A 26,322-nucleotide genomic window follows, 5' to 3' on the forward strand; every position below is an offset into this window, starting at 1 on the left:
AGGATGAACTTGGGGGTCCTTATAATAAGTGAAATGTCAGAGAAAGACAAATATTGTGTGATATCATTTATATATAGAATCTAAACTATACAACAAACTAGTCAATAAAACAGAAAAGAAGCAGACATAAATATAGAAAAACTAGTGATGGGGGCAATATAGCAGTAGAGAGAAAAATGTTATTATGGGATAAGAAACTATGCATGAAATTTTTGAAAATTGGAAAGCACTATAGAATTTAATGAATCTTCCTTCAATTTAAAAAACTGAAAAGAAAATAAAACATATGAAACTAGGGGGTAAAAAGCAAAGGCCTGAGCAGATGGCTGTGGAGTCTTTCAGTTTTTTTCTGTTTGAGCAATGAGACTGTCAGGGTCATGGGTTATTTATTTAATTTAAAAGTATTTAACAATAAAGTATCTTTATTAATATGAAGGATACCTTTAACAATGCAAACTCCCTGTTTCCTTTGATAATTTTTCTTACCCTGAATTCTACTCTGATAAAACAGTGGGTTTGGCTTTCTAATGAATCAGAGAATTTGTCTTTAAATGGATGAGTTTAAACAATTTACCTTTATTATTGCAACTGATACGTTTGCTATTAACTCTGCCATATTATTTTATGCTGTCATATTCTAATCACGGCACCATGCTTTTGAATACTGGGGAAAAAAATAAAAAACATTGCTGTTTTCACCACAGGTCAGCTCTCCCGTGCACCAGAAATACAGCCTAAAAAAATACATAGACAATATTTGTTTTAGCTTGTTTTAACTTTTGGCAGTGCAATAAAAATCGTGATAGGGTTGGGTGGTTGTTTTTTTTTTCCCCCGAAACAAAAAAAAAAAAAAAAAAACCTAATATGGTACATTCTACCAGGAAGACAGAAAACCTTCCAGGACTTATCATCAGGCAAATGAAAGTCACAGGCACTTTTATGAATTTGGTAAGTGCTTCAAAAAAAAAAAAAAAAAAAAGCGCTAGTAACACACTTTTTTTTTTAACATTGTTCTTTTTTATTATTATTATTATTATTTTACTTTACAATACTGTATTGGTTTTGCCATACATTGACATAAATCCTCCACGGGTGTACATGAGTTCCCAACCTTGAACCCCCCCTCCCACCACTCTCCCCAATAACACACTTCTGCACAAAATTTTCTTTAGGAGAGCAAAGGCCAGGACGCCCAAGGTTTGGAGGTTAAGCAGCTGGCCCGCCGCCGCAGGGCGGTATCAATAACCCGACGAATATCTTAAGGATGAACTGTGCACACAAAGTGGATTGGAGGACACCTGAAGCCAGAATGATTCCTGAATAGTTAATACACCTTTCGTTTTGACTCCAGGAGACTGGCACCTACGTAGAGCTTGAAGAAAACCCGGAAAGTGGAGTGCGGAGTCAGAGCAAGCGGGGAGTCGGAGCCGGCGACGGGCAAGTAGCTGTTCTGAGCCTGCGCCGAATTAGCCGCATGCTCAGTAGCCGGGGTAGGGTTGCTCTGCATCTGCTGTTGACCTATCCCAGGAGGGTGAACGCTGCCCGGGACCTGGTGCCTGATATCGCTCTGTTGGTTACCTCTGAAGGGTGTTTCGTCTGACTTGGTCCCAGTCTTGTCACCGTAAGTAATTTTCTCCCCTTCGGGTCAGCGCAAGGGCCTTAGGCAGATCTGAGTAGTTTATTCGTCCTCTTAACTCCATCCCTCTGCACAGATAGATACGAAGAGATTCAAGGGGTTTATGTAAAAAATAATAATACTAGTAAAAATTACGTCAGTCAGGGTGCCTCTCCAGTTACTTCAACTTTGGACCTAGATTCTTGAGTGTCAGTATTTTGATTGTTTATCCATGCTATTATTTTCATGCCCCTGGGTCTTTTTATGGCTCTATATTGTTGAAATAACAAGGCAAACGTGGATGGAGTTTAGTACACTCAAATGTAGAGACTGTCTTACACCTAAAATTAAATTTCGTTAAATTAGCAGACGTTTTTCCTACTGTCTTTTCTGGTTGTAGACTTGCTTGATATGTTTGGATCCCCTGAAAATGTAGTTAGTTTAAAAGGTGTGTATATTTTACTGCTCATAAGATTTTCAAAAAAGAGATTTGGCCACTTTATATCCTTGGTAATAATGATCAGGAGGATTTTCCCTCACACTAGAGCCAACACTGGCCGAATTTTCTTACCTATGCCTGTCTTACAAATGAACAATCATTTCTCATTGGTTTAGATTGCCTTTCTTTCATAATTAGTGAAGTTGAGGGTTCCCTGGTGGCTCAGATGGTAAAGAATCTGCCTGCAGTGCAAGAGACTTGGGTTTGATCCCTGAGTGGGGAAGATCCCCTGGAGGAAGAAATGGCAACCCACTCCAGTATTCTTGCCTGGAAATCCTGTGGATAGAGGAGACTGAGGGGTTACAGCCCATGGGGTCACAAAGAGTTGAACATGACTGAGTGACTAACACTTGAACATGTCATGATTTAATGGCTTTTACTTTTATTTTTCTAAGACTTGCCTATTGTTGGTGTCATTTACCCAGTTTTATTGGATTATTCATCTTTTGCATATTAACATATGTAAGTCCTTTAACAAAAATTAGCTCATTTGTCTAGTACGTAATACAAAATTTTTTTCTCTGTCACTCATCTGTTTGCTTACGGTATTTTGGTTATATAAACGTTTTAATTTTTATGCAGTCAGATATATCAATTTATTATATAATGGATTCTTGGTTTCAGTCATGTTTAAAAGTCATTTTCCAAATTTATAAAACATTTCACTCATGTTTTATTCTTATGCTTTTATGTTTTCATTGTTTAGTCTTAAAATCATGCTTTTGGTCTGGAATTTACATTGCAATAAAGAGTGCAAAAAGATTCCAACTTTTTTTATAGAAAATTAGCAATTAACAGTGTTTTGCACAATTAACTTTCCTCCATGATTTAAATTATAACCTTTAGTGGATTTGGATCTAACTCTGGAATTTGATGTCATTAATTTGTCTCAAATTCTGTCTAGGACTATACTTTTAATTACTATAATTTTATATCATATCCTATTTTGATAACTGGTGAGGAGAGTATCTCTGCCCATTGTTTTTTTTTTTTTTCTTTTCCTTTTTTTTTTTTTTTTTTAGAATTTGCTCTGTTACAGTCAGGTTCCAAAAGAGAAATGATCTTAGTATTTTGATAGGGAATTCATCATGTATTTTAAGTTCCTAATCTCCATATGTTCACCACATTTATATTGAGTTCAAGAAGCCACTCCCAGGCTGTGGGAAGAAATGGATCATTTGATTTCTGTTATTTCTGTCCTTCTGAACGAGCCCTGTTAGCAATTATAAAGATTTCTTAAGTGATAGGATGTTAGGTTGACTGCCTTAAATGTCATACAGTTTTTTTTCCTGCTCTAAACCCAGAATGTTGTGAAAAAGAGCCTGAACTGTGTGTGATTCATGATCATACTGGTTATCACTTTATATCCTCAATCAAAATAACGTCGCAGAAGCTATAGGGATTTTTTGCCCTTAACGCTGTCCTAATGTCCCTGAACTGAATGTCTCTGCAGGATAGTCAGTAATGAGAACAATCATCCTAATAATGGTTAGCCAGCATTACTTAGTGTTTACTTTGTGCCAGGACTGATTTAACATTTATAACGACTCTATGTTACAATATTATTGTTAGCTCCATATTACCGCTTGAGGCACAGAGAATTTTAAGTGGCTTTCCCAAGGTCACAAAGCTAATGTGTGCCAGAGCCAGGAATTGAACACAGGAGGTAGTCTCCAGTGCCTGTGTCTTTAACCCCTGTTGTGTGGTTCAGTCACTCAGTCATGTATGACTCTTTATGACCCCATGGACCGCAGCATGCCAGGCTTCCCTGTCCATCACCAACTCCTGGAGCTTGTTCAGACTCACGTCTGTTGCATCAGTGATGCCATCCAGCCATCTCATCCTCTGTCGCCCCCTTCTCCTCCTGCTCTCAATCTTTCCCAGTATCAAGGTCTCTAATCCCTGTACTGTTTTTGAGTGAGCTTTCAGAAAGACATGCTCACAAAAGATAGTGTTTTAGGACCCAGAAGGTGTAAAACTGATAGAGAAGGAGGTACAGTGGATGTAATCTGAACTGCTGTAAGGAAGTGACGAACTTGCAAAAGGAGCTTTTTGGCCTTGCTTTGCCTTCACCTTTGACATCAACAGGTAATTCTCATTTGGGGTGTGGGAGGGGACTTATCCTGTCTATAATGGGAAGGTCTTTTACAGGTTTTGCAATAATATGACTAGCTATATTTTCGTTACACAAAGAGCCAAAACTCTGTTCATTTATTTAAAAAATACTTAAGAAAATTACTAGGGCTTGGGGATAGCCTAATATCTTATCAGTAGTTCAGTGTGGATCAAAGAAGTACTTCAGAGAAAACAGTAGAAATATTCTCTCCTTTGCTAACTAAAAGTGATTTGCAAGATCTCTTTATAAATCATTGTGCTTTACATCAAACCTGATTTTTTACATCCTTATAAAACTGGTATTTGTTTTAAAGGGTGATTCATAAGTATGGTGCACATTCATTTTCTAAAGAATGTAGTAAGAAGACAAAGCCTAAAGCTGTTCTTTAGAAAGAAAATACTGTGGGCTTGGCAAGCAGAAAAGGAAGTGGTTTTAGTCATATATGAAGCTTGCCAAGGCTGGGACGGTTACTGAACTGGTTCAAAGGTAAATGATATCTGTGAAAAGTTAGAACATTATACAGTGTGGGAAAATGATCTGCCTTTCACAGATGGCATTGTATAAAACATGGGGACTGAAAGAGCTCATGAGCACATTAAAATACCCTCAGTGGTTAAGACACCTGGGGAGTAGAGATCAGCTACCTGAAGACTACTTTTTACAGCACAGGAAAAAAATCAGTTCCATGGCTGGTCAATGGATATAAGGGAGTAGAGGTAGGTCAACGAAGTGTTTGCTAAATCCTTCTCATGTTTTCTCTCTGAGTTATTACTGAGGTATTAATAGTAATCACTGTAAAGAGTTTTTCCACATTAGTGCTCAGCATGCCAAGAAAACGAATCTAACCTGATTATAATGTAATAAGATAAACAGGATTCAGATACATAGAAACCCATTTTGTTTTTATCTTAGTTCCAGACAATTTCTATGTGTTCAGATACATAGAAACCCATTTTATTCTTATCTTAGTTCCATACTGGTCCCAGTATGATATTCATTACACAGTTTCAGTTGTCTTCCTTCTGAGGGGTTTCAGCTATTTCACATGTTTATTGTCTCAATTATGTTCATAACCCCCGTGAACAGAATATGAGTGATAGAAAAAAAGATGTCAAGAGGTTAAAAAGTGCATCAGATTAAATATGCAGTCAGAAATTGGTGGGAAAATGATGGCTATTGCTGAATTGAGGTTAATAGTGTCCTTTCTATTCTGTGTTGTGTTCCCTTATTGCATTGAAATCATGGTGACTTGATTTGGTCAGAAGTGAGAGAGTTTTTGTCCCAGATTGGTTCCCCCTAGGCCCAAAATACAAGACAAAGTACAAGGATTGAGCACAAGAGGTTCATTAGGGAGTGTTCTCAGGATTCCTTATGGGAATTGTGAAGGAACTAGGAGTGAGCCGGCGGGCAGTGAGGGTGGGAAGCTGGGCCGTGGTGCAGCCCCAGCTAAGGCTCAGCCCACCCAGTGGGCATTTGGAAGCTAGGATGGCCCATTGGAATTGGGGCAGCAGCCCAGTTGGAGTGAGCAGTGGCCTTTATGTCTGCCTGTTGACCAGTTTCAGGTGAAATGACCCTTCTCAGATAAATTCCCAAAGAAAGGCGGCAGCTGAAGGCCATCTGTGGATGGCCCTTTCAGCAAATGGGGAAGTAAGCGGTTCAGCCTCAGAGGGGCCGTGAGTAGTGTATTTCAGCATCAAAATCATCAATAAGAATGTACAGAAGAATGTATATGTATAACTAAATCACTTTGCTCTACAGCAGAAATTAATACAACATTGTCAGTCAACTATACTTTAATTTTTTAAAGTCAGTAAGATTGCAGGATTTGAATCTGTATTTTCAAAGAGGAATATATTTGATCCTGGTGGTGGTGGTTTAGTCGCTAAGTTGTGTCCGACTCTTGTCACCCTATGGACTGTAGCCTGTCAGGCTCCTCTATCCATGGGATTCTCCAAGCAAGAATACTGGAATGGGTTGCCATTTCCTTCTCCAGAGGATCTTCCCAACCCAGGGATCAAACCCTGATCTCCTGCATTGCAGGCAGGCAGACTCTTTACCGACTGAGCTACAAGGGAAGTCCCATACTTGATCCTAAAGAATGTTTTCCATATTTTTTGTTGGGCCAGGGGCTACATGACACTCCTCACTTTCCCAAATGATTGGTCTTCACTCCTATGACCATGCTATTTGTTCTATTTGGCTGCTGCTGAAGTGTTAGTTGCTCAGTCGTGTCTGACTCTTTTCGATCCCATGGACTGTAGCCCATGAAGTTCCTCTGTCTATGGAATTTTCCAGGCAAGGATACTGGAGTGGATTGCCATTCCCTTCTCCAGGGGATTTTCCCTACCCAGGGACTGAACCCGGGTCTCCTGCACTGCAGGCAGATTCTTTACCATTCTAGTCACCAGGGAAGCCCCTGGTGAGAGTGGTAGTAAATAACCAGCGGGTGAAATTTTATTTAATGTCTAAAGGAATATTCATTGGGTTTCAGAAACTAAATGAAATCACATGCAACCCCCCCCCTTTTAAACTATTACTATGTCCCGCATAAGGGCTTCCCAGGTGACACAGTGGTAAAGAATCCACCTGTTATTGCTGGAGATGCAGGAGACTTGAGTTCTATTCCTGGGTCGAGAAGATTCCTGGTAGGAAATGGCAACCCACCCCAGTATTCTTGCACGGAAAATTTCATGAACAGAGAAGCCTGATGGGCAACAGTCCAGGGGGTCGCAGACTTGGATACGACTAAACACACACACACACATACACACACACTTCCCACGTCCACACACATCCCTTATGCTATTCATCCCTCTCTTGGCATTACCTGTTTTATAGACATTAGGTTACAGCATCTCACCTGCAGCCCAACAAAATATTAGCTCTCATTAGGGCACATAGTATATTTTTAGCCCCTGAACCACCTTTTAATGCACAGCATTTGCACATTACACACATCTTACATCAAACATTTCACATGCTCATAGGCCTAAACCAGTTACCTCGGTGCCTCAAAGTGTCCCACCTGCTGAGAAAAAGAATACTGCTGAATTTATTGGGAGAGCTGAAGCTGAAATGGAGCCTTTTCTCAAGTCTCTTTCAGTAGATGTTTATTAGAGAATCCACACAGTTAATTGAAGCAGTACCAAGGAAGAGCTCAATATCTATGTGTTGAATTGAATTCAGGTAAATGAAACCAGCAGCTGGTTTTGAAAGTAACAGAACATTTCTCTTGATTTCCCTTTAGGGCCCATCATGGCATCCAGTCCCACGGTGTTGATGCGGTTGGTGGCTTCGGCATATTCTATTGCTCAAAAGGCAGGAACGATAGTCAGGCGTGTTATCGCCGAAGGAGATCTGGGTATCATTGAGAAGGTACTGAAAGTCTCATCTCATTTCATACCACCTCCATTATTGTTCCTTGAGGTTTAGGTAAAAGGATGTACTAATCTAGACACACTCAATAGTTGAAGTGGTCAGTGGCTTCCTTATGGAGACTGCAAGACCCTTGGTTCAAATGGGTTCCATTTCTGCTCTGAAAAGGACTCCAGACTTCCTACATCCAAAGCTTTCATTTGTGTAACTGGGTCTTCTGACCACTGTCCAGCTCCAGAGCACTGGAACCAAGCTTCATATCCTGAAATAATCTACTTCAGATAGAGTCGTGCTGTCCTTAGTGAACTTGACCTATATAAATATCCCTTATATTCAAAGCTTTTGATGTTTTTTTTTTTCTTCGTGGAGAAGACACCTAAAGCAAACTTTTTCTTTCCAGTATGATAACTAAAACCTTGGGTAAATTATCGGAAAGATAGTTTAGAATGGTAGTTGATTCTTAAAAGAAGTCTTACCCTACATGTGTTCTAGTTTAAAACATAATTTCTTCCACAGGATTTGTTATTTCACATTACAAATTTGACTTCTCGTCATAATCTTTAAGAAAGATTGTATTGTAGTTTTACAAAAGTGGGAAAATTTTAGGATATTATAAACATTTTGATGGTTTGAAATAGAGATGTAGTTAAAACACTACTTTATGATAAGTCAAGCATCTATTTATGGCTACTTATATAAAAAAATAAGGACCTTATATACAAGTAAAAAAAAAACAACTTAGAAATAAGTTCCTGTGAACTAATTATAAGATTTTTAGCATAACTTCTTTTAAAAATTAAGACTAAAAATCACAAGAACAAGTAAAATTAATCTCATTTCTTTTTTTGATAGATTCGTGGGCTTAATAGTATAGGAAAGAGATATATAGGGTATTTTGATCTTGAAGTCAAAATTGATTTTGAACCAATCTTTTAAAAAAATATTATAGTACCTCATTTTCCATTTTCAGAAAGTACTCGTTTTTTTATAATATATAAATGACATCTTCCATCCCTTATCCTGAACCTTGGTTGATGTACTCATAAACTCTGAACATTGTCAATGTTACCCCCCAGTTTTTTTCATTATTCAGTTTCACCCTGGAAAAAGGTCATTGGTAAAGATCAGAGGATTCTGCTCTTAACTGTCTTTCTCTCTTTAGCCGTTAACTTAAATACAGTATAAAAACTTTATTGAATGCATATTTCCCAAAGTGTTATTGAAGAGGAGGCTGAAAAAAAGGATGCTGATCAAATTTGTCAATAAAAATGAAGCTGGGAGGGCTAGTTAATGTATTGGATCACAGAATAAGTTTTCGAAATAGTTGCCAACTCTGAGAAAGATGGGCCAAATTCAACAAGATATTACAATAGGAATAATTATAGAGTCCCATATTCTGTGTTCAAGTACTTAGGAGTGAGTCTGATTCAAATTTGTTTGAAAAAGAGGTTTTAGTTGATCACATACATGCTCAGTGACAGATTAACAGTGTAAAACAGCTACTTTAGAAGGCTACTGATCTTGCTATCCTTTCTTTCTTATCATTTTCTCTATTATGAAACATAGGAAGTGGAAAAAATTAGCAAAAAGTACAAAATCATCTATCAGGCCACCGCTGCCAATATTTTGGATCATATCTTTGCATATTTTCCCCTTAGCATCACTTACTTTGTTTAAATTGATTTTCTGTTGTGATTATATTAGATGGGCCACTTTGTAGTGTATAGCTGAAGAGTAATAGAAATACAGTGTTCAAGTTAGAAAAAGAGATAATAGGGACTTCCTTGGTGATACAGCGGCCAGGACTCTGCACTTCCAATGCAGAGGACACAGGTTTGATCCTTGGTCGAGGAACTAGATCCCATATGCTGCAGCTAAGGGTTAGCTTGCCATAGCTAAAAGGATTTACATGCTTCAACAAAGATCAAAGATCCTGCGTGCTGCGGCTAAGACCTGGCACAGCCAAATAAATAAATACGTATTTCTTTTTAAAGAAAGAAAAGAAAAACAATAATAACTTCACTGTCCTCTCTACTGGTCAGATACTCTTGGTACTTTATATCTACTTGTTTACACCTCATTTTAAAACAGACAGGACAAAGTCAGATTTGTCACACAAAATATCCAGAATGGTGAGGTCTGGCACGGTGTCAGTAGAAAGAGCAGGAAATGTCTTACCTAGCGAGTATTTGGGATAGCTTTCCTCATAGAGTTGAATGACTGTCATTGCGTCTTTCCCTCTGAACCAGTGGTCCTTAAACTTGACTGCTAAATGAGTAATCTTCAATTTCAACAAACCTTTCTAGTAGTTTCATTCCACAGTTATTTACAGAGCACCTACTATGTGCCAGGCACAGTACTTTAGGAAATAGAACAAAGTTCTCTGCCTTTGCAGCACTGCATTCTAGCAGAATTGTTCTTTGCATTGAGATAAGCAGCAAACTTCAGTGTTGCAGAAAAATATTTGATTTTCACAATCATTCCTTATCTCATTAAAAAGTATTACCAAAGCTCTTCCTGTTGAGGATAATCTGTTCAGTTCAGTTCAGTTGCTCAGTCGTGTCCAACTCTTTGCGACCCCAGGAATCGCAGCACGCCAGGCCTCCCTGTCCATCACCAACTCCCGGAGTTCACTCAGACTCACGTCCATTGAGTCAGTGATGCCATCCAGCCATCTCATCCTCTGTCGTCCCCTTCTCCTCCTGCCCCCAATCTCTCCCAGCATCAGAGTCTTTTCCAATGAGTCAACTCTTTGCATGAGGTGGCCAAAGTACTGCAGTTTCAGCTTTAGCATCATTCCTTCCAAAGAAATCCCAGGGCTGATCTCCTTGCAGTCCAAGGGACTCTCAAGAGTCTTCTCCAATACCACAGTTCAAACGCATCAGTTCTTCGGCGCTCAGCTTTCTTCACGGTCCAACTCTCAATCTGTATATCCACCTAAACAGACGTGTAAATTGTGACATATGCTAACTGGTTGAAAACAAGATAACAAAGCGGTCACTGTGTTTCACAAGTGTGATTTTACGACATGTGGATTGAGTTGAATGCCATAGGTGAGTTAGGTAGTAAATATTACTGCTGTTCACTTTCATATTTTTTATAGTTTTAAAATAAGAATCTTGAAATAAGAAATAATCATTCTGAGGACCTGTTGAATTATTAGAATTAGGATTAGTGAGTGAAATTTATAGAAAAATCCATATCAGAATACTGTTAACTGCCTTGAAAAATGCATAAATTTCCTGTCAACCTGCTTGAGCAAAAGATTAATGTAGAGATCTGATAAAAGGAATTTGTGAGCTGGGGCAGAAAATGTTCTAAATAATTTAAAAGTTCGTTTCCAAACTTTAGCCACTAGAGGTCCCATGAGGAAAACCAAGCCAAGAAACTAGCTGACTCATATGATGTTAAGCTCCATCAGTCTTAAAACAGACTGCAATTTAAATGGATATAGATAATCACATGAGACATCAAAGAACACCTTCATTAGTTCTGCTAAAATGTACTTTCTTTGTTGCAGACCTGTGCAACAGACCTGCAGACCAAGGCTGACCGGTTAGTTCAAGTAAGCATTTGTTCTTCACTGGCACGGAAGTTCCCCAAACTAACAATTATAGGCGAAGAGGTAAGACTTGTCAGGGATATCATGTTTGTTTTTTCATCCCTGTTCACCATATGGATTTGTGTTTGTCACTTTTTAATACACTACTTTTATGATTGCAAGCATTATATTTTTGTGTTTTAATGTAACAATAACTGTGATGTTCCTTGGACTTTCAGGAAATGTCTGCTTTTAATATTTTGGTCTGTTTCTAGACCAGATGTCTCAGTTCTTGACCATAGACAATGTGGTTACGCTTGTGACACTCAGCATACAAAGTATAAAATGAGCAGAATTCTCCAACTTTGAAATAAAATGAGTTTTGTTCCTGTTTTTTGGTGTTTTTTTTTTTCAATTAACACTTACCTGCCTATTTATTCAAAGACTAACACTGTGAAGGTGAAGAAACTGACATCTCATATATTTGAGAGAAAGACGTAGCTGATATCAGAGCCACTTGGGTAGATAAGTGTATAATACTTGAACATTCTTTTGTTTTTAATCCTTGTTCAGGATAATGAAGTTAGGACCCTTTGTAATCAACTTTGATGAGCCATATGTGATTTGTTTTTGCAGTTTTATTCCATTAGCTTTAAAAGCTCCAAATAGAAATGGTAAACAGAAAGAACTAGCGAAACCTATGATGCTGTGTTACTTGTTACTGAGACAGAGGGTATTCTGTAAACAGGAAATAGCTTCAGTCATCACCAGTATTCCCTGCTTTAGGATCTGCCTCCTGAAGACGTGGATCAAGAGCTGATTGAAGATGGTCAGTGGGAGGAGATACTGAAGCAGCCGTGCCCATCACAGTACAGTGCTATCAAGGAGGAAGATGTATGACCCATACTATTACTTACCTCTCTATTAATCTTCTGTTTTTGTTGTAGTAAAGGAAGTAAAATCTGCCATCATAATAAAAAGTAGTTATAAAAACAGGGCAACCAGGAACCTGAAATCTTTTAGAGTCAACATAGAAATGTCTGGCAACCATATGGGATGTCACCTGGTAATTTTAAGTTCATTTTCTTATTCTGTTGATTTCCTCTTCACTCTAAAACTGTTACTAAAAATACATTTGGGGGAATTCCCTGGTGGTCCAGTGGTTAGGGGCTCTGTGCTTTCACTGCTGGGGCCCAGGTTCAATCTGGTCGAGGAACTAAGATATCACAAGCTGCCTGGTATGGCCAATAATAATAATGATGATAATGATAATACTTTTAGGGAGAAAATCTAATTTGTTATTTAGTAGATTTGATAGTAAAACTTTTCATGGGTAATTGGAATTGGAAAGTGATGAAATGGATCACTGCCTTATATTTTTGGAAGGCCATAAAAATTACCCCCCTTGCTTTTTATAGTTGCTTAAATTAAATCTGTGACTTCAGATAGCTTCTTTAATGTTTGCATTTTAGTTTATTTAACACACATTTGTTGAGCACATACTATGAGTAAGGTGCTTTGTTCTGTGATATGGAGTATAGAAAGAAAAGACATGATGTCTTCCATCAGAAATATACCCTCATAAATTCACATCAAGTGTTGTAATTCTAGTGGTTCATGACTGTGTATCCTGAATCATATTAAAAGTCCTAAGAAGAGAGGATTTCTTGTCTATTCTATTTCAGGCTTATAAATGATTCATTTTTCTCGGCCATATATACACTGTGTCCTTAAGATAGTCAAACTGTCATTATTTTTTCTAAATCAGCATTTTTATATAAAAATGAGTAGTATCCACACAACACATTTTTGGTGCCACTTTAAAGTTTTCCTTGCCTCACAATCTGGAGCTCAGGATGTTCATGGCAATGTGTTGTAGTTGTTTAGGTGACAGTAAACTTTTACCAGTTCAGCATTTTATATTGTAAAAAATTTTGTTGAAGTACAGTTGATTTATAGTGTTGTGTATCTTTGATTACAAAATACTTTTTTTTACTATTTTTCTTTGATTATTACAAAACTGATGACATTGGCTTAAGTCTCCCACAATTTCAGAAATGAAAAAGATAGTTTTTAGTTTATCTATTTAAATCCTTTTTTTTTTTTTTTTAATTTCTGGGTTTTTTTGGCTGTCCTGTGAAGCTAGCAGGATCTTAGTTCCCCAACCAGCAATCAAACCTGGGCCCATGGCATTGGAAGTGAGGAGTCCTAACCACTGGACAATCAGGCTATTTCCACTTTTTAAAATTTTATATGCTTAATTTGGACACGTCCTCTTTTTTAGCTTGTGGTCTGGGTTGATCCTCTGGATGGTACCAAGGAATATACTGAAGGTTAGTATCTCTTTTGTATTTGTCTTTTGTATCTGTATTTGGCAGCAATAGGACTAGTATATGACGTCCAGTTCAAATACCAATCCCCCCAATACTCCACCAGTCCCACCCAAAGGTCCCATACACAAGAGTAACTGACATTAAGCCAGTGTAACCAAAGAGACTGTACTGAACCCCCAACTTTATTAGGTAGAAAAACAAGAGCATTGCTGTACTGCCTTGCTCTGCCAGCATCCCATGGTGCCCGTGTCTCACTCCCCTCCCCTGAGAACTGCTGTCTCACTTCACAGCATCACCTCTAAAGATGGGTTTTGAAACATAGTGCAATATTTCTCCCTCCTGAAATTGATCTAAGATGAGCAGACTTAGAAAGCAGTGAATTAAAGTTGGCAACATTGAAGTGAAATGGACCAGGCTCGGAGCCAGAGTGGTAGATTTTAGGAGCACAGCATAAGCTTAGATTCTTATTTTTGAAAGAAAGATTAGCGTAGGTTTTCTTGTATTGGTTCTCAGCTTCGTGGCTTAAAAAAAGAAAATGTCTCCTAATCCCTAGAAAAAACTTTCTCTGTCCTTGGATGAGACACATCTACAAGTGAATTCCGTAGTGTGTATGTGTATTTGTCCAGAAAACGTCTCTATAATCCACTGAGAAATAGGAGAGCTCTAGACAGTTTAAGTGAGTATGAAGTGAAGTGAAGTGAAGTCGGATCAGTCGTGTCTGACTCTTTGTGACCCCATGGACCAGGTTCCTCAGTCCATGGGATTTTCCAGGCAAGCATACTGGAGTGGGTTGCCATTTCCTTCTCCAGGGGATCTTCCCGACCCAGGGATTGAACCCAGGTCTCCCGCATTGTAGGCAGACGCTTTACTGTCTGAGCTACCAGGGGTCTCCCTTAAGTGAGTATAAGAGCAGCTAACAACTGGTTCAGATCTCAGCCCGCATGTCCTGAAAGTTTGATTCACTAGCTCTGCAAAGGAGCCTAAGAATCTGTGTTGAAAAAATGGAGCCAGTTCATTCTAATGCCATCTTCCCTGGTGGCTCAGATGGTAAAGAATCCGGCTGCAATGCAGGAGACCTGGGTTTGATCCCTGAGTCAGGAAGATCCCCTGGAGAAGGGAATGGCAACCCACTCCAGTATTCTTGGCTGGAGAATCCCGTGGACAGAAGAGCCTGGAGGGCAACAGTCCATGGGGTCACAGAGTTGGACACAATTGAGTGACTAGCACTTTGTTTCACTTTCATCCTGATGTTCCTTGTTAGTTCATCGTCCCCACTGTGAGACATCTTAATTTAGAGGCTTGAAATACAAATCTAGATGGTAATCCTGGAATTGAGAGTGATCTAGTAGGCAGAAGTGAGTCAGATGGTGATAGAGAGGGACGCAGAGGAATCTAATGATGGCTGTGGAGTTATGGCTGATTTACTTAATTGGTTTACAGGTTATTACAAATGAGACTGTGTATCAATCAATTCAATTAAGTGGCCATAGTTCCTACTCCTATCCCTGGTCAGCACTCTCTTATAATTTGTGTATTTTGCCAGAAGTAGGTTTAATCAAGGATGCTGCTGCTGCTGTCGCTTCAGTCGTGTCCGACTCTGAGACCCCATAGACGGCAGCCCACCAGGCTCTGCCGTCTCTGGGATTCTCCAGGCAAGAACACTGGAGTGGGTTGCCATTGCCTTCTCTGTAATCAAGGATCAGTCACTTCAGTTCAGTTCAGTTCAGTTGCTCAGTCATGTCCGACTCTTTGTGACCCCATGAATTGCAGCACGCCAGGTCTCCCTGTCCATCACCAGCTCCAGGAGTTCACCCAAACTCATGTCCATTGAGTCGGTGATGCCATCCAGCCGTCTCATCCTCTGTCGTCCCCTTCTCCTCCTGCCCCTAATCCCCTCCCAGCATCAGAGTCTCTTCCAGTGAGTCGCATGAGGTTGCCAAAGTATTGGAGTTTCAGCTTTAGCATCAATCCTTCCAAAGAACACCCAGGACTGATCTCCTTTAGAATGGACTTGTTGGATCTCCTTGCAGTCCAGGGGACTCTCATGTGTCTTCTCCAACACCACAGTTCAAAAGCATCAATTCTTTGGCACTCAGCTTTCTTCACAGTCCAACTCTCATATCCATACATGACCACTGGAAAAACCATAGCCTTGACTAGACGGATCTTTGTTGGCAAAGTAATATCTCTGCTTTTAAGTATGCTATCTAGGTTGGTCATAACTTTTCTTCCAAGGAGTAAGCGTCTTTTAATTTCATGGCTGCACTCACCATCTGCAGTGGTTTTGGAGCCCCCAAAAATGAAGTCTGACACTGTTTCCACTGTTTCCCCATCTATTTGCCATGAAGTGATGGGACCAGATGCCATGATCTTAGTTTTATGAATGTTGAGCTTTAAGACAACTTTTTCACTCTCCTCTTTCACTTTCATCAAGAGGCTCTTTAGTTCCTCTTCACTTTCTGCCATAAGGTTGGTGTCATCTGCATACCTGAAGTTATCGATATTTCTCCCGACAATCTTGATTCCAGCTTGTGTTTCTTCCAGCCCAGCGTTTCTCATGATGTACTCTGCATAGAAGTTAAATAAGCAGGGTGACAATATACAGCCTTGACGTACTCCTTTTCCTATTTGGAACCAGTCTGTTGTTCCCATGTCCAGTTCTAACTGTTGCTTCCTGACCTGCATACAGATTTCTCAAGAGGCAGGTCAGGTGGTCTGGGATTCCCATCTCTTTCAGAATTTTCCACAGTTTATTGTGATCCACACAGTCAAAAGCTTTGGCATAGTCAATAAAGCAGAAATAGATGTTTTTCTGGAACTCTCTTGCTTTTTCCATGACCCAGCGGATGTTGGCAATTTGATCTCTGGTTGAATCACTGTAAATTCCTTATCTTTATTGCAAAAATAACTCAGGAGCCATTGATGTGCTGCTGCTGAGTCATAACATGAGTTATGTAATTGATATGAGTTTTCTTCTCTTTAGGTCTTCTTGACAATGTAACAGTTCTTATTGGAATTGCTTATGAAGGAAAAGCCATAGCAGGAGTTATTAACCAGCCATATTACAACTACCAGGTATTACTCTTAAATGATACCAAAATATTTTTTCAGATAAATAATTATGGTGTTCTAAGATTCTTAATGCTATCTAATCTAGTGGTTTCTAGCTTAGTTGCACCTGCAGTCTGGGGGAACTTTTCAAATTAAGGATTCCCAGGTCACACCCCAGATGTACTGAGTCAGACCTCTGGGGGTGATGATACCAGGAATGTGTATGTATTTATGGGACTATATGCAGACACACTGTATGTGTTGTATATGTTTTTTTTTACATATGCCTTCTGATTCAAATCATAAGCAAAATTTTGGGAATTACTGATATGGTTCTTGATTAGCTTGGTCATTGAGGCACCTGATTTACAGGTGGTGCTTGAAGCACATTGAAGAAATGAACCATTTCAACCAAGGAAAGAGGCTAGCCGTGTTGTTTTGCAGGTAATTGCACATAATGCCTAAATTATGGTCAGCATTAAATAGATGTGCTCTTGCACTGTTTCCTCTTATTTTGTCTCTCTAATCTGCTTTGACTTTCTACTATACTCTCAAGAAATTGTCTTCTGTAGAACAAGAGGCTAATGTACTTCCAAATCAGGAGTATTACCATTAGATCACACAAAATGTTAAAGGAAATTGTTGAAATAAGGGATTTACATGAGTAAATCTTTAGAGAAAAAAGATTTAGTAGATCTTTAGAGAAAAAAGTAACCAGAATGGGGACTATTACTTCTGAATCTCTAAATTGAGTTAAGAGCAGGATTTCTACTTCTCAGATAACTTTGGGTTTTTCCTACTGTGTATATGATTATAACTTTTTTAGTTACAATCATGTGCTTCTTAAGAGTGTCATGTAAACTTTAAGGTAAGCTAATACTGTTACTTAAAAGAGAGGCTTTAATTCATAGATAATATTGCAATGCATGGCACCTTTTTTCAAAAAAAAAAAAGGTTTAAGTGCTTTGGAGTTACTAAAAATTTCCATCATTTCTTTCTGAAGTTAGAATACTTGTATTCACTTTCCACAGAACGATGAAAATCAGAAGTTAAGGGAACCCAGGAATGACGCAAAGGTGAGAAAAATAGCTAGGCTTTTGGCTCCACTGGTAGGTAGAAAGAAGTAGGCAGTTTGTGGTACCCCAGGCAGCCAGTGTCTATGCCATTTCCTAGCTCATTTTCCCCTGTTCTGCTTCTTTCCTTTGTTACCGTCCCTTTACCACCTTTCCTTCTGTACACTCTCTTTCTCTTTGTCTCGTCCTTCTCTCTTGCTTACGCCTTAAAATTTGTTGCAACAAGGAGAAAAGTCACACAGCTTTGTTGGTAGTTTTCAAGGCTGAATGTTCAACTTAAAATCTTCATCATTTATCAAGAGCTTCCTGTGTACTGCCAGACTCAAAGATCTACATGCATTATCTCGTTCTAATACACACCATCATTCTTTAAGGACACCTTCATCGCCGTTCAAAAGATGAGGACATTGAGACAAATAACTTGCCCTGGTTGGTCACTGGCAGATCTGGGATCTAAACCACAGTCCACACGCTATACCGCTCTCTTAGTCATGTAAAGGACTGCTCACAATTCAGACTGTATTATTGCTTCTAACAGATACTGAAGCTGGGAAATACTCAAATTGAAAGAGCATCGCAGAACCTACTGGATAGCACAGGGAACTCTACTCGGTGCTCTGCGGTTACCTAAATGGGAAGGAAATCCAAAAGAGAGGGCATATATGTGTATGTAGAGCTGATTCACTTGGCTGTATAGCAGAAACTAACACAACATTGTAAAGCAGCTATCCTCTGATAAAAACTTTTAAAAAAAGAATTCTGAACAGGATTAAATTAAAAAAAAAAAAAAAAAAGGAATGGCATAGTGCAAAGAAACCCAGTCTGTCTGAACATCAGAGCTAGCTCCTTAACCATTATGAATCTTACTTATCTCATCAGTAAGATGAAAGTGTTAGCCTTTATTACACCCAGACAGTTGGTGTGGGCACTCTGAATGAGAGAGACAGTGAGCGAGGCTGAGAGATCAGGAGCTCAGAGGGAGGCTAGCCGGCTGCCTTGTGGGGTTTGCATTTACCTTGCCAGGGCGCCAAGAGTCCATGATCCCATCCTCTTTGCCTTCTTGTTTATTTACACAGGGCATGTGAGTTTTCTAGGGCCCAGAATACTCATGTCCCCTATTAAGTATGCTTTCTTTTGTTTTTCAGAATGACTGGAGAGCTGAATTAATAAGTAGGGTTTTTTTTTAATGTTTTTATTTACTTATTTTTTTTAATATTTTTAATTTTTTGGCCACACAACATGTGGGATATTCGTTCCCCAACCAGGGATCTAACCCACGCCCCCTGAATTGGAAGCATGGATCTTGACCACTGGACCGCCAGGGAGGTCTCCTCGAATAGGTTTCTTAAGAGTATGAAGTTGGTCTTGGCAATTGAGCTGAAGTGTAATAAGCACCCGGAGCCCATCAGTACTCTGAAAAGTCCAGCCTCTCCTACAGTGTAGATGCGAGAGCAAACAAGAGAAGCAGGCGAGCATGCACTGAGCCCGTGCCTGTTCTTTGGTTCCTCTGTTTCCCCATTTGCAGAGTGCTCTCAGCACTTTGGAGGCCAGCCTCCTCGCCTGTAAAGAACCACCTTGCCAGTGACACGCCCCTCCCCCAGGCAGTCAGTCCCTTTCCAGGTGACTGATGATTGGACAGGTGTAAAGGCCTGGCATTTCATCCCAGTTTGCGATATGTTCTCCCCAGTTTGGTACAACCCTGAGGAGCCGTTCGGACTCCAGAGCTCCCCCTGGGGTCGGCTGAAGCTGTGGTCGGTTCTGCATCATAGCTCAGTTTCTCCCTCTGCCCACTCACACCACCTCCCCTCCTTTGCACAGTGTGGATCCCAAGGGCACTCCTTCATAAACACCCTTCTTAACTCAGAGCCTGCTTCCCAGGGAATCCAACCCTGCAACACAACCGTCTTTCACTGTAACAGCACCCAGAATACTGCTCTAGGGTAAACAAGATGATGTGTGTGAAAGCATTTTGACAAGTACACAGAGGTAGATAGTCTAGTTCAGTGATGACAGATATTGGCTTTGAACACAAGACGAGCCTCAGTTTGATTATGATCTCCCTAGAGTCCTTGCAGAAGGAAACTGCAACCCACTCCAATATTCTCGCCTGGAAAATTCCATGGACAGAGGAGCCTGGTAGGCTACAGTCCATGGGGTCACAAAGAGTCGGACATGACTGAGCAACTTCACTATACTATATACTACAGAGTCCTTGGTCAGGTTACTGAAGGATTCCAAAACTCATTTTCCTCATCTGTAAAATAAGGATGATAGTACCTATTACATGGGACTGTTCTGAGTATTAAATGAGATAATACATGTAAAGCTCTTAGTACTAAACACGCCTGGTACATGTTTAGTATTCAGTAAAAATACATGTCTGTATATCTACTCTGTTGCTATAGTGATATTTCGATGACTTTGTGTTAACCATTTTAGGCATCAGGTTTAGTTTCCTCAAAATACAGGTTATGTTTTTCTGTGCAAAGCCTATCGTTATAATAATGTGGTTGAAAATTCTTTGAGCTCTGCAAAGGAAAATACAGATTCTGGGATTGCATTGTCATTGTCATTTTACCACCATAATTGTCAGCAAAATTTTTTAACCCTGACCCCATTATCCATGGCCACTTTTCAGTATTAGCTTCTTCAGTCACTTTGTCTCTATAGCAGCCAAATATGTTATCACCATTTCCTGTTCCCATAGTAATGTGATCCCTGTTGTTCCTTGGACAATCAAAAGTAATCAATACATGGTATTTCATTTCCTGGGAATTTATGTACCTTTTGCAAAACAGCTCTTTGCAAATACAATAATGAGGCCGTTGGATTATTCTAAGAGGACCGGGAATCAGTATGTGATATTGCCTTTCCTGAAGACTCCAGGCAATAACCAGAAGTTTCTTTCCATACTGTTGAAGTCCAGTTATTGTTATTTTTATTTTGGCTGTGCTGCATGTCTTGCAGGATCTCAGTTCCACAACCAGGTATAGAAACTGGACCATGGCAATGAAACCCAGATCCCAGCCACTAAGCCACGAGGGAACTCCCAATTATTAACCAAAACAACAATGAGAATAATCAGTTGATCCTCTCAGGAAAATTTCTTTGTCAATGATACTGTTTTGTACTTTATAACATTACCATTTTTTTAAAATCATGCTGCTGATATAACTAAATGTTGTATTTATAATGAACCTTTTTCTCTAAGTGATGACAAGCTTTGCTGTTGTTTCATCTGTTTATACAGGCAGGACCAGAGGCTGTGCTGGGGAGAACTATCTGGGGAGTTTTGGGTTTAGGTGCCTTCGGGTTTCAGCTGAAAGAAGTGCCCGCTGGCAAACACATCATCACAACTACCCGGTCCCATAACAGCCAGTTGGTTACAGACTGCATCACTGCTATGAACCCTGATGATGTGCTGAGAGTGGGAGGAGCAGGAAATAAGGTATGAAAATCCATCCATCATCTCCTCTGAAATGCAACTGAGTCATTGAAAGAAATAACTAAGCTTTTACAAAGTGTGAAATCAGTCTGGGAGAAGAGAAGATCGTTATTTGCCATTAAAGACACATTGCAGCAACATTTGATTTCTTTTTTTAAATGTTGTGGTTCAAGCCTTTTTTAACCTAAGAGAGTTCAGTGATAATATAAGTTATTTGCATAAGGCCCCATGCCTGTTGCCAGTCCTTATTTTCTCAAGGACCCTCTTGGATTACTTCCTAGATCTTCTACAGACTCTAAGGATGGGCCTGCCTACCCCTCCCTGGATGCCTCCCCCCTTCATTCATTTAGGCCCACATCCTGAGAACATGGTGAAATGAAACACAGTTTGATCTCCATCCATGATCTCCTCTCATCTGATTGCCCCTTGGTTATCATCATGATGACATCCTTCAGGCATCTCAAATTCAGCATCCCCAGTTGGAGGGCATCCTCTCTCTACCAGCGCCCAGATGTGTTCCACTCGCTACTTCCTATCTGCTTAATGGCATTGCCATTTTCCTAACTCTTCTAGCCAGACACCTGAAAGTCATCCTCCTTCCTTCCTCACATCCTATCAATCTGATTCTACTTACAGATCTTTTTAATTCTCCTCTAAAGTCTCGTCCATCTCAACTGCCAGTGCCCTAGTTGAAACCTATCAATTGTCCTGCATCCAGACTTTACCGCAGCTTCCAAAGTGGTTCCCCATTCAAGGCCGTCTCCTCACAGTGCCGCTAGAGCGATGAAAACACACAACTTATCATGGCACTCCCCTGCACCACATCCCTGGGTGATTCCACGTCACAGCAGTTGAGAATGGGATGTAAATTCTTCTATATCCTGACAGCCAAATGCCCCTAAGCATGTGTTTTTCCCACTTGTGAGTCAGGGGCAACAGATAATAAATATTTATTGAACTGAATGGAATTCATTTCTCCTCCTTTATCCTTTGGAAGTGGGCTTCCCTGGTGGCTCAGATGGTAAAGAATCTGCCTGCAGTGCAGGAGACCTGGGTTCAGTCTCTGGGTTGGAAAGATCCCCTGGAGGATGGCATGGCAACCGCCTCCAGTATTCTTGCCTGGAGAATCCCCATGGACAGAGGAGCCTGGCGGACTACAGTCCACAGGGTTGCAAAGAGTTGGTCACGACATGAGCGACTTTGTAAGCGACTAAGCACACACACCCTTTGGAAGCAATAATCAGCTATTTCTAGATTTTTCACAAGCATTTGCTTGTAAGAGGGTGAAAACTGGAAGTAACAGTATTTTGAAAAAAAAAAATTTTTAAACATCTCATAGTAAAAATATATTCCTGGTATTCCCTGAAATATGAGTTCTCTTTACTCCTACTTTTGTAACTACAAAACCCATGACCTCTTTTATTCCCAAGGGGTACCATTCCCCATTGGAACAAAGTCCCCATCCTGCCCAACCTCCCACCTCTTTTTCTTCTATGAAAAGACTTTGTTGGGCAGTTCTTAACTTTTTTGCGTCAAGGACTTCTTTGAAAATCTAACAAAAGTTACAGCTAGCCCCTCTTCTCTCAGAAAGTATTCCTGGCACAGTTCTTGGCACATAATAAACACTTGATACAGATTTCCTCAAAGAAAGAGAAAGCTTTTCCTCGGAAGTCTACCGCAAGGCTTAGTGGTTTGAAGGTGTTCTTGAATACAGTAATCCTAAAAAGAATAGCAGGTTGCCTTGTGTTCACTGAGGTTCTCCTCATTCTCCTGGGCTGGTCTTTTCATCTCAGTATTTGCAGTCTGAATTTTATAGTGCTAATTGTTTCACAGTGTAACCAAAAAATAAGCCAAGTGGCAAGTTTGTGTTTAGAGTCACACAGTTTCTATTGGCAACCTTATTTTTATATAAATATTACAGGTATTAAGTAGCATGAGTCTTTTAAAATTCACACTTTGGTAGCAGAAATAGTAACAGGTATGATTCTAAAACACGGCTTCCCAGGAGGCTCAGTGGTAAAGAATCCACCTGCACTGGAGGAGACGCAGGAGGTACAGGTCTGATTCTTGGGTTGGGAAGATCCCCTGGAGAAAGAAGTGGCAACCCACTCCAGTATGCTTGCCTGGAAAACGTCATGTTCAGAGGAGCCCGGTGGGCTGCAGTCCATGGAGTCAAAAAGAGTCAGACATGACTGAGCATACACACACACGTGATTCCTAAACAAAGACTTATGAAACTGCTTGTTGGATTAGTCAGCATCACACATCTGTTAGAACTTATCACAACTTATACATTACCGTGCTGGCTGATATTTCTGTCTTCTTTACATAGTAATGGTCAAATTTTTACAAGACTAAAAAACTTTACTTTTTCTACAACAAAATGTATACAGCTTTCACAATAAAAAGAAAAACAACATAAAAAAGGGAACACTTTATTTTCCTAACTTAGAATATGAAGAGGCTTCAGATAGCCTCCTTATAGCTTATTTGACTACTTCCCCCCCAGCTCAGATCACTGTATAATTACACATGTACTCTGTATGTTTCTTCATAATACACGTGTCATTTATACCTGCTGAAGGCTTTAACCTAAGTTGAGTCTGATTGAGGAATCGAAATGCTTGAGAAAAAAAAAAACTAGCAGTTTCCCTTTACTGGTACCTCAGTCATTTTATGGTCAAGGGATTATTACTCTCTTAACCTTAACAGATAATTCAGCTGATTGAAGGCAAAGCCTCTGCTTATGTATTTGCAAGTCCTGGGTGCAAGAAGTGGGACACCTGTGCTCCAGAAGTCATTTTACATGCTGTCGGAGGTTAGTCCATTTTACTTGGGGGAATTACAGGTTTTATACAGTTTTCATATTATGCTGGGACATAATATTTCAGTAGTATTACTTTACCTAGACTCTTAAAATGTAAATAATAGAAGGAAAGTTAGGGATTATACAGTCCAACCCCTGCATTTTATAGGAAAGGAGATTTCCAGCAAACTCATTCTTTAGTTAGTTTCTCCTTTGGACCTTGATCTGCACGTAGTTAACTTAATGAAATCCTTATTAATGTATGGCTTTAATGCTTTTAGGGGTTTTTTCTCTTGAAAAGCAGAATATTTATTGTGATTATCCTCACCTCAGTTAGTTTCTTCTAAGCCAATATTGATAAATGTCTCAGGGCTAGTGCTGAAGATCATAGACTTGGAATTTTTTTCTGACTCCAAAAATACTACAAATATATACATAGCAAGATGATTTTTCACATTCAGATAGACATCAGATCACATCTATATTGGGGCAGGGGGTACCACAACACGTGGCTCGTGGGATGTTAGTTCCCCAGCCAGGAACTGAATCCGGCCACAGGCTTCCCTTATGGCTCAGCTGGTAAAGAATCTACCTGCGATGAGGGAGACCTGGGTTCGATCCCTGGGTCAGGAAGATCTACTGGAGAAAGGAAAGGCTGCTGACTCCAGGATTCTGGCCTGGAGAATTCCATGGACTGTATAGTCCATGGGGTCACAAAGAGTTGGACACAAATGAGTGACTTTCACTTTCACAGCAGTGAAAGCACAGGGTCCTAACCACTGGATTGCTGGGGAATTCCTGTGATCAATCACATCGACTCTTAAACGCTCGATTTTCAGTCTGTCGTTTCTCCTGACACATTATTGCATCAATACCTCATTAGCACATTACATGACAGGGAAGTTAAATACATCACAATCCATTCTCATTCTCATTAGGGCTTCTCTGGTGGTCCGGTGGTTAAGACTCTGCACTGCCAATACAGGGAATGCAAGTTCAGTCCCTGGTTGGAAAATTCCGATCACACATCCTGCAACTGAGCCTGCCCACTGCAATTACTGAGCCCATGCCTGACGACTCGAGAAACCTGTGAGCTGCAGCAAAGACCCAGTGCAGCTAAAAATACACTTTCAAGGGGGAGAGGGGCTGGCAGGAGAAAATGCAGAAAACAAACAAAAATGTTAAATGAAACTGTAATATGACACAGTTATATTTTATGAACATACTTCAACTCTTACCAAATAAAGTGTTACTGATAAATGGTAAAATGAAGGAGATACTTTAGAAAGCAGGAACTGTGGGTGATGGAATATAATCAATAGGAAAATAATCACTCCAGAAAAAGAGAAGTTAACTGATACCAAGAAATAGAAATTGAAAAATTCCTGTTTTATAAACCAGATTTCTCTAGGGTACAGAACCAGTTGTTACCTGAATTTCATTCTTGTCTTTCAGAGGAATGTAAAAAGTTTCCCTACTCCCATTGGACATCCCTGATGGTCCTGTGGTTAAAATTCTGCACTACCAGTGCAGGGGGTATGGGTTCAATCCCTGGTTGGGGAAATAAGATCCCACATGCTGCACAGTAAGGCAAAAAAAAAAAAAAACTAAATTATTTTAATCGAGGAGGAAAAAATAATGACAGCCTTTAGTTAGTCTTAAATTGCAAGTGAAATTAACACTTAACCTTTGTGGTCCCTCCTCATCTTCCTTATTTTATCCAACATTCATTGTATATTATTACATAGGGAAGCAAGAAACACTTAGATGATCTGATCAGTCATTGACATTGTATTAATGTTTTTCCACAGGCAAGTTAACCGATATCCATGGAAATGCCCTTCAGTATAACAAGGAGGTGAAGCACATGAACTCGGCTGGAGTCCTGGCCACACTGAGGAATTATGACTATTATGCAAGTCGAGTTCCCCAGTCTGTTAAAAATGCACTTGTTCCTTGAAGGGAAATCTCGTCAGCTCAGCCAGGAGGAGGACTTGGTTCTCAAAAATAATACATTTTAAAACTAATTGAATGGAATTTGAGCTCTACTTTTACTTCATTGTTGATCACCAGTTTACATTTGATTACTTAGGAGTAGAAAATAGAATTTTTAAATGTCTTGATAAATCAATCACCCAGACCAATTTGACATCTGGAAAATTTGCAAAGTCACTCTGTGTCACATTTCTTTTCTTCCTTGTATTTGGTGCAGTGAAAGAAAAGTTTATTTCCAATTTGCTGTCCTGATCCATTGTTGAATCAACATTCCTATTTTGTAAACCAGATTTCTCTAGGGCATAAAACCAGTTGTTACCTGAATCTCATTCTTGTCTTTCAGTGTAATGTAAAAAGTTTCCCTACTCCCATCCTGAATATATTAAAATGTCATTGTATATGTTGAAGAAACAGATTTTGGAGAAATGTTTCTTTATAATAAATTATTTACTTTTAGCTCTTTCTCTTATTCA

At 39.6% G+C, this 26,322-nt stretch overlaps 1 protein-coding gene across 2 annotated transcripts; it reads left to right on the forward strand.

The window, feature by feature from the left end:
* The first annotated feature begins 1,452 nt into the window (after window positions 1–1,452).
* Window positions 1,453–26,322, forward strand: BPNT1 (3'(2'), 5'-bisphosphate nucleotidase 1). 2 transcript variants are annotated; one of them, XM_040263257.1, is made up of 10 exons: window positions 1,453–1,621; window positions 7,478–7,605; window positions 11,126–11,230; window positions 11,933–12,040; window positions 13,431–13,479; window positions 16,463–16,554; window positions 17,562–17,606; window positions 20,854–21,051; window positions 23,761–23,866; window positions 25,666–26,322. In XM_040263257.1, exons 2-10 carry the CDS (start codon window positions 7,486–7,488, stop codon window positions 25,812–25,814), a joined length of 972 nt encoding a protein of 323 aa, XP_040119191.1. In that variant the 5' UTR covers window positions 1,453–1,621; window positions 7,478–7,485; the 3' UTR covers window positions 25,815–26,322. The 2 variants fall into 2 exon arrangements, with proteins under 2 accessions (XP_040119191.1, XP_040119192.1); XM_040263258.1 differs by lacking the exon at window positions 17,562–17,606 and having other exon boundaries at window positions 1,456–1,621.

This window comes from Oryx dammah, unplaced genomic scaffold (assembly GCF_014754425.2).
Source record: "Oryx dammah isolate SB20612 unplaced genomic scaffold, SCBI_Odam_1.1 HiC_scaffold_21, whole genome shotgun sequence".
Taxonomy (NCBI): Eukaryota; Metazoa; Chordata; class Mammalia; order Artiodactyla; family Bovidae; genus Oryx; species Oryx dammah.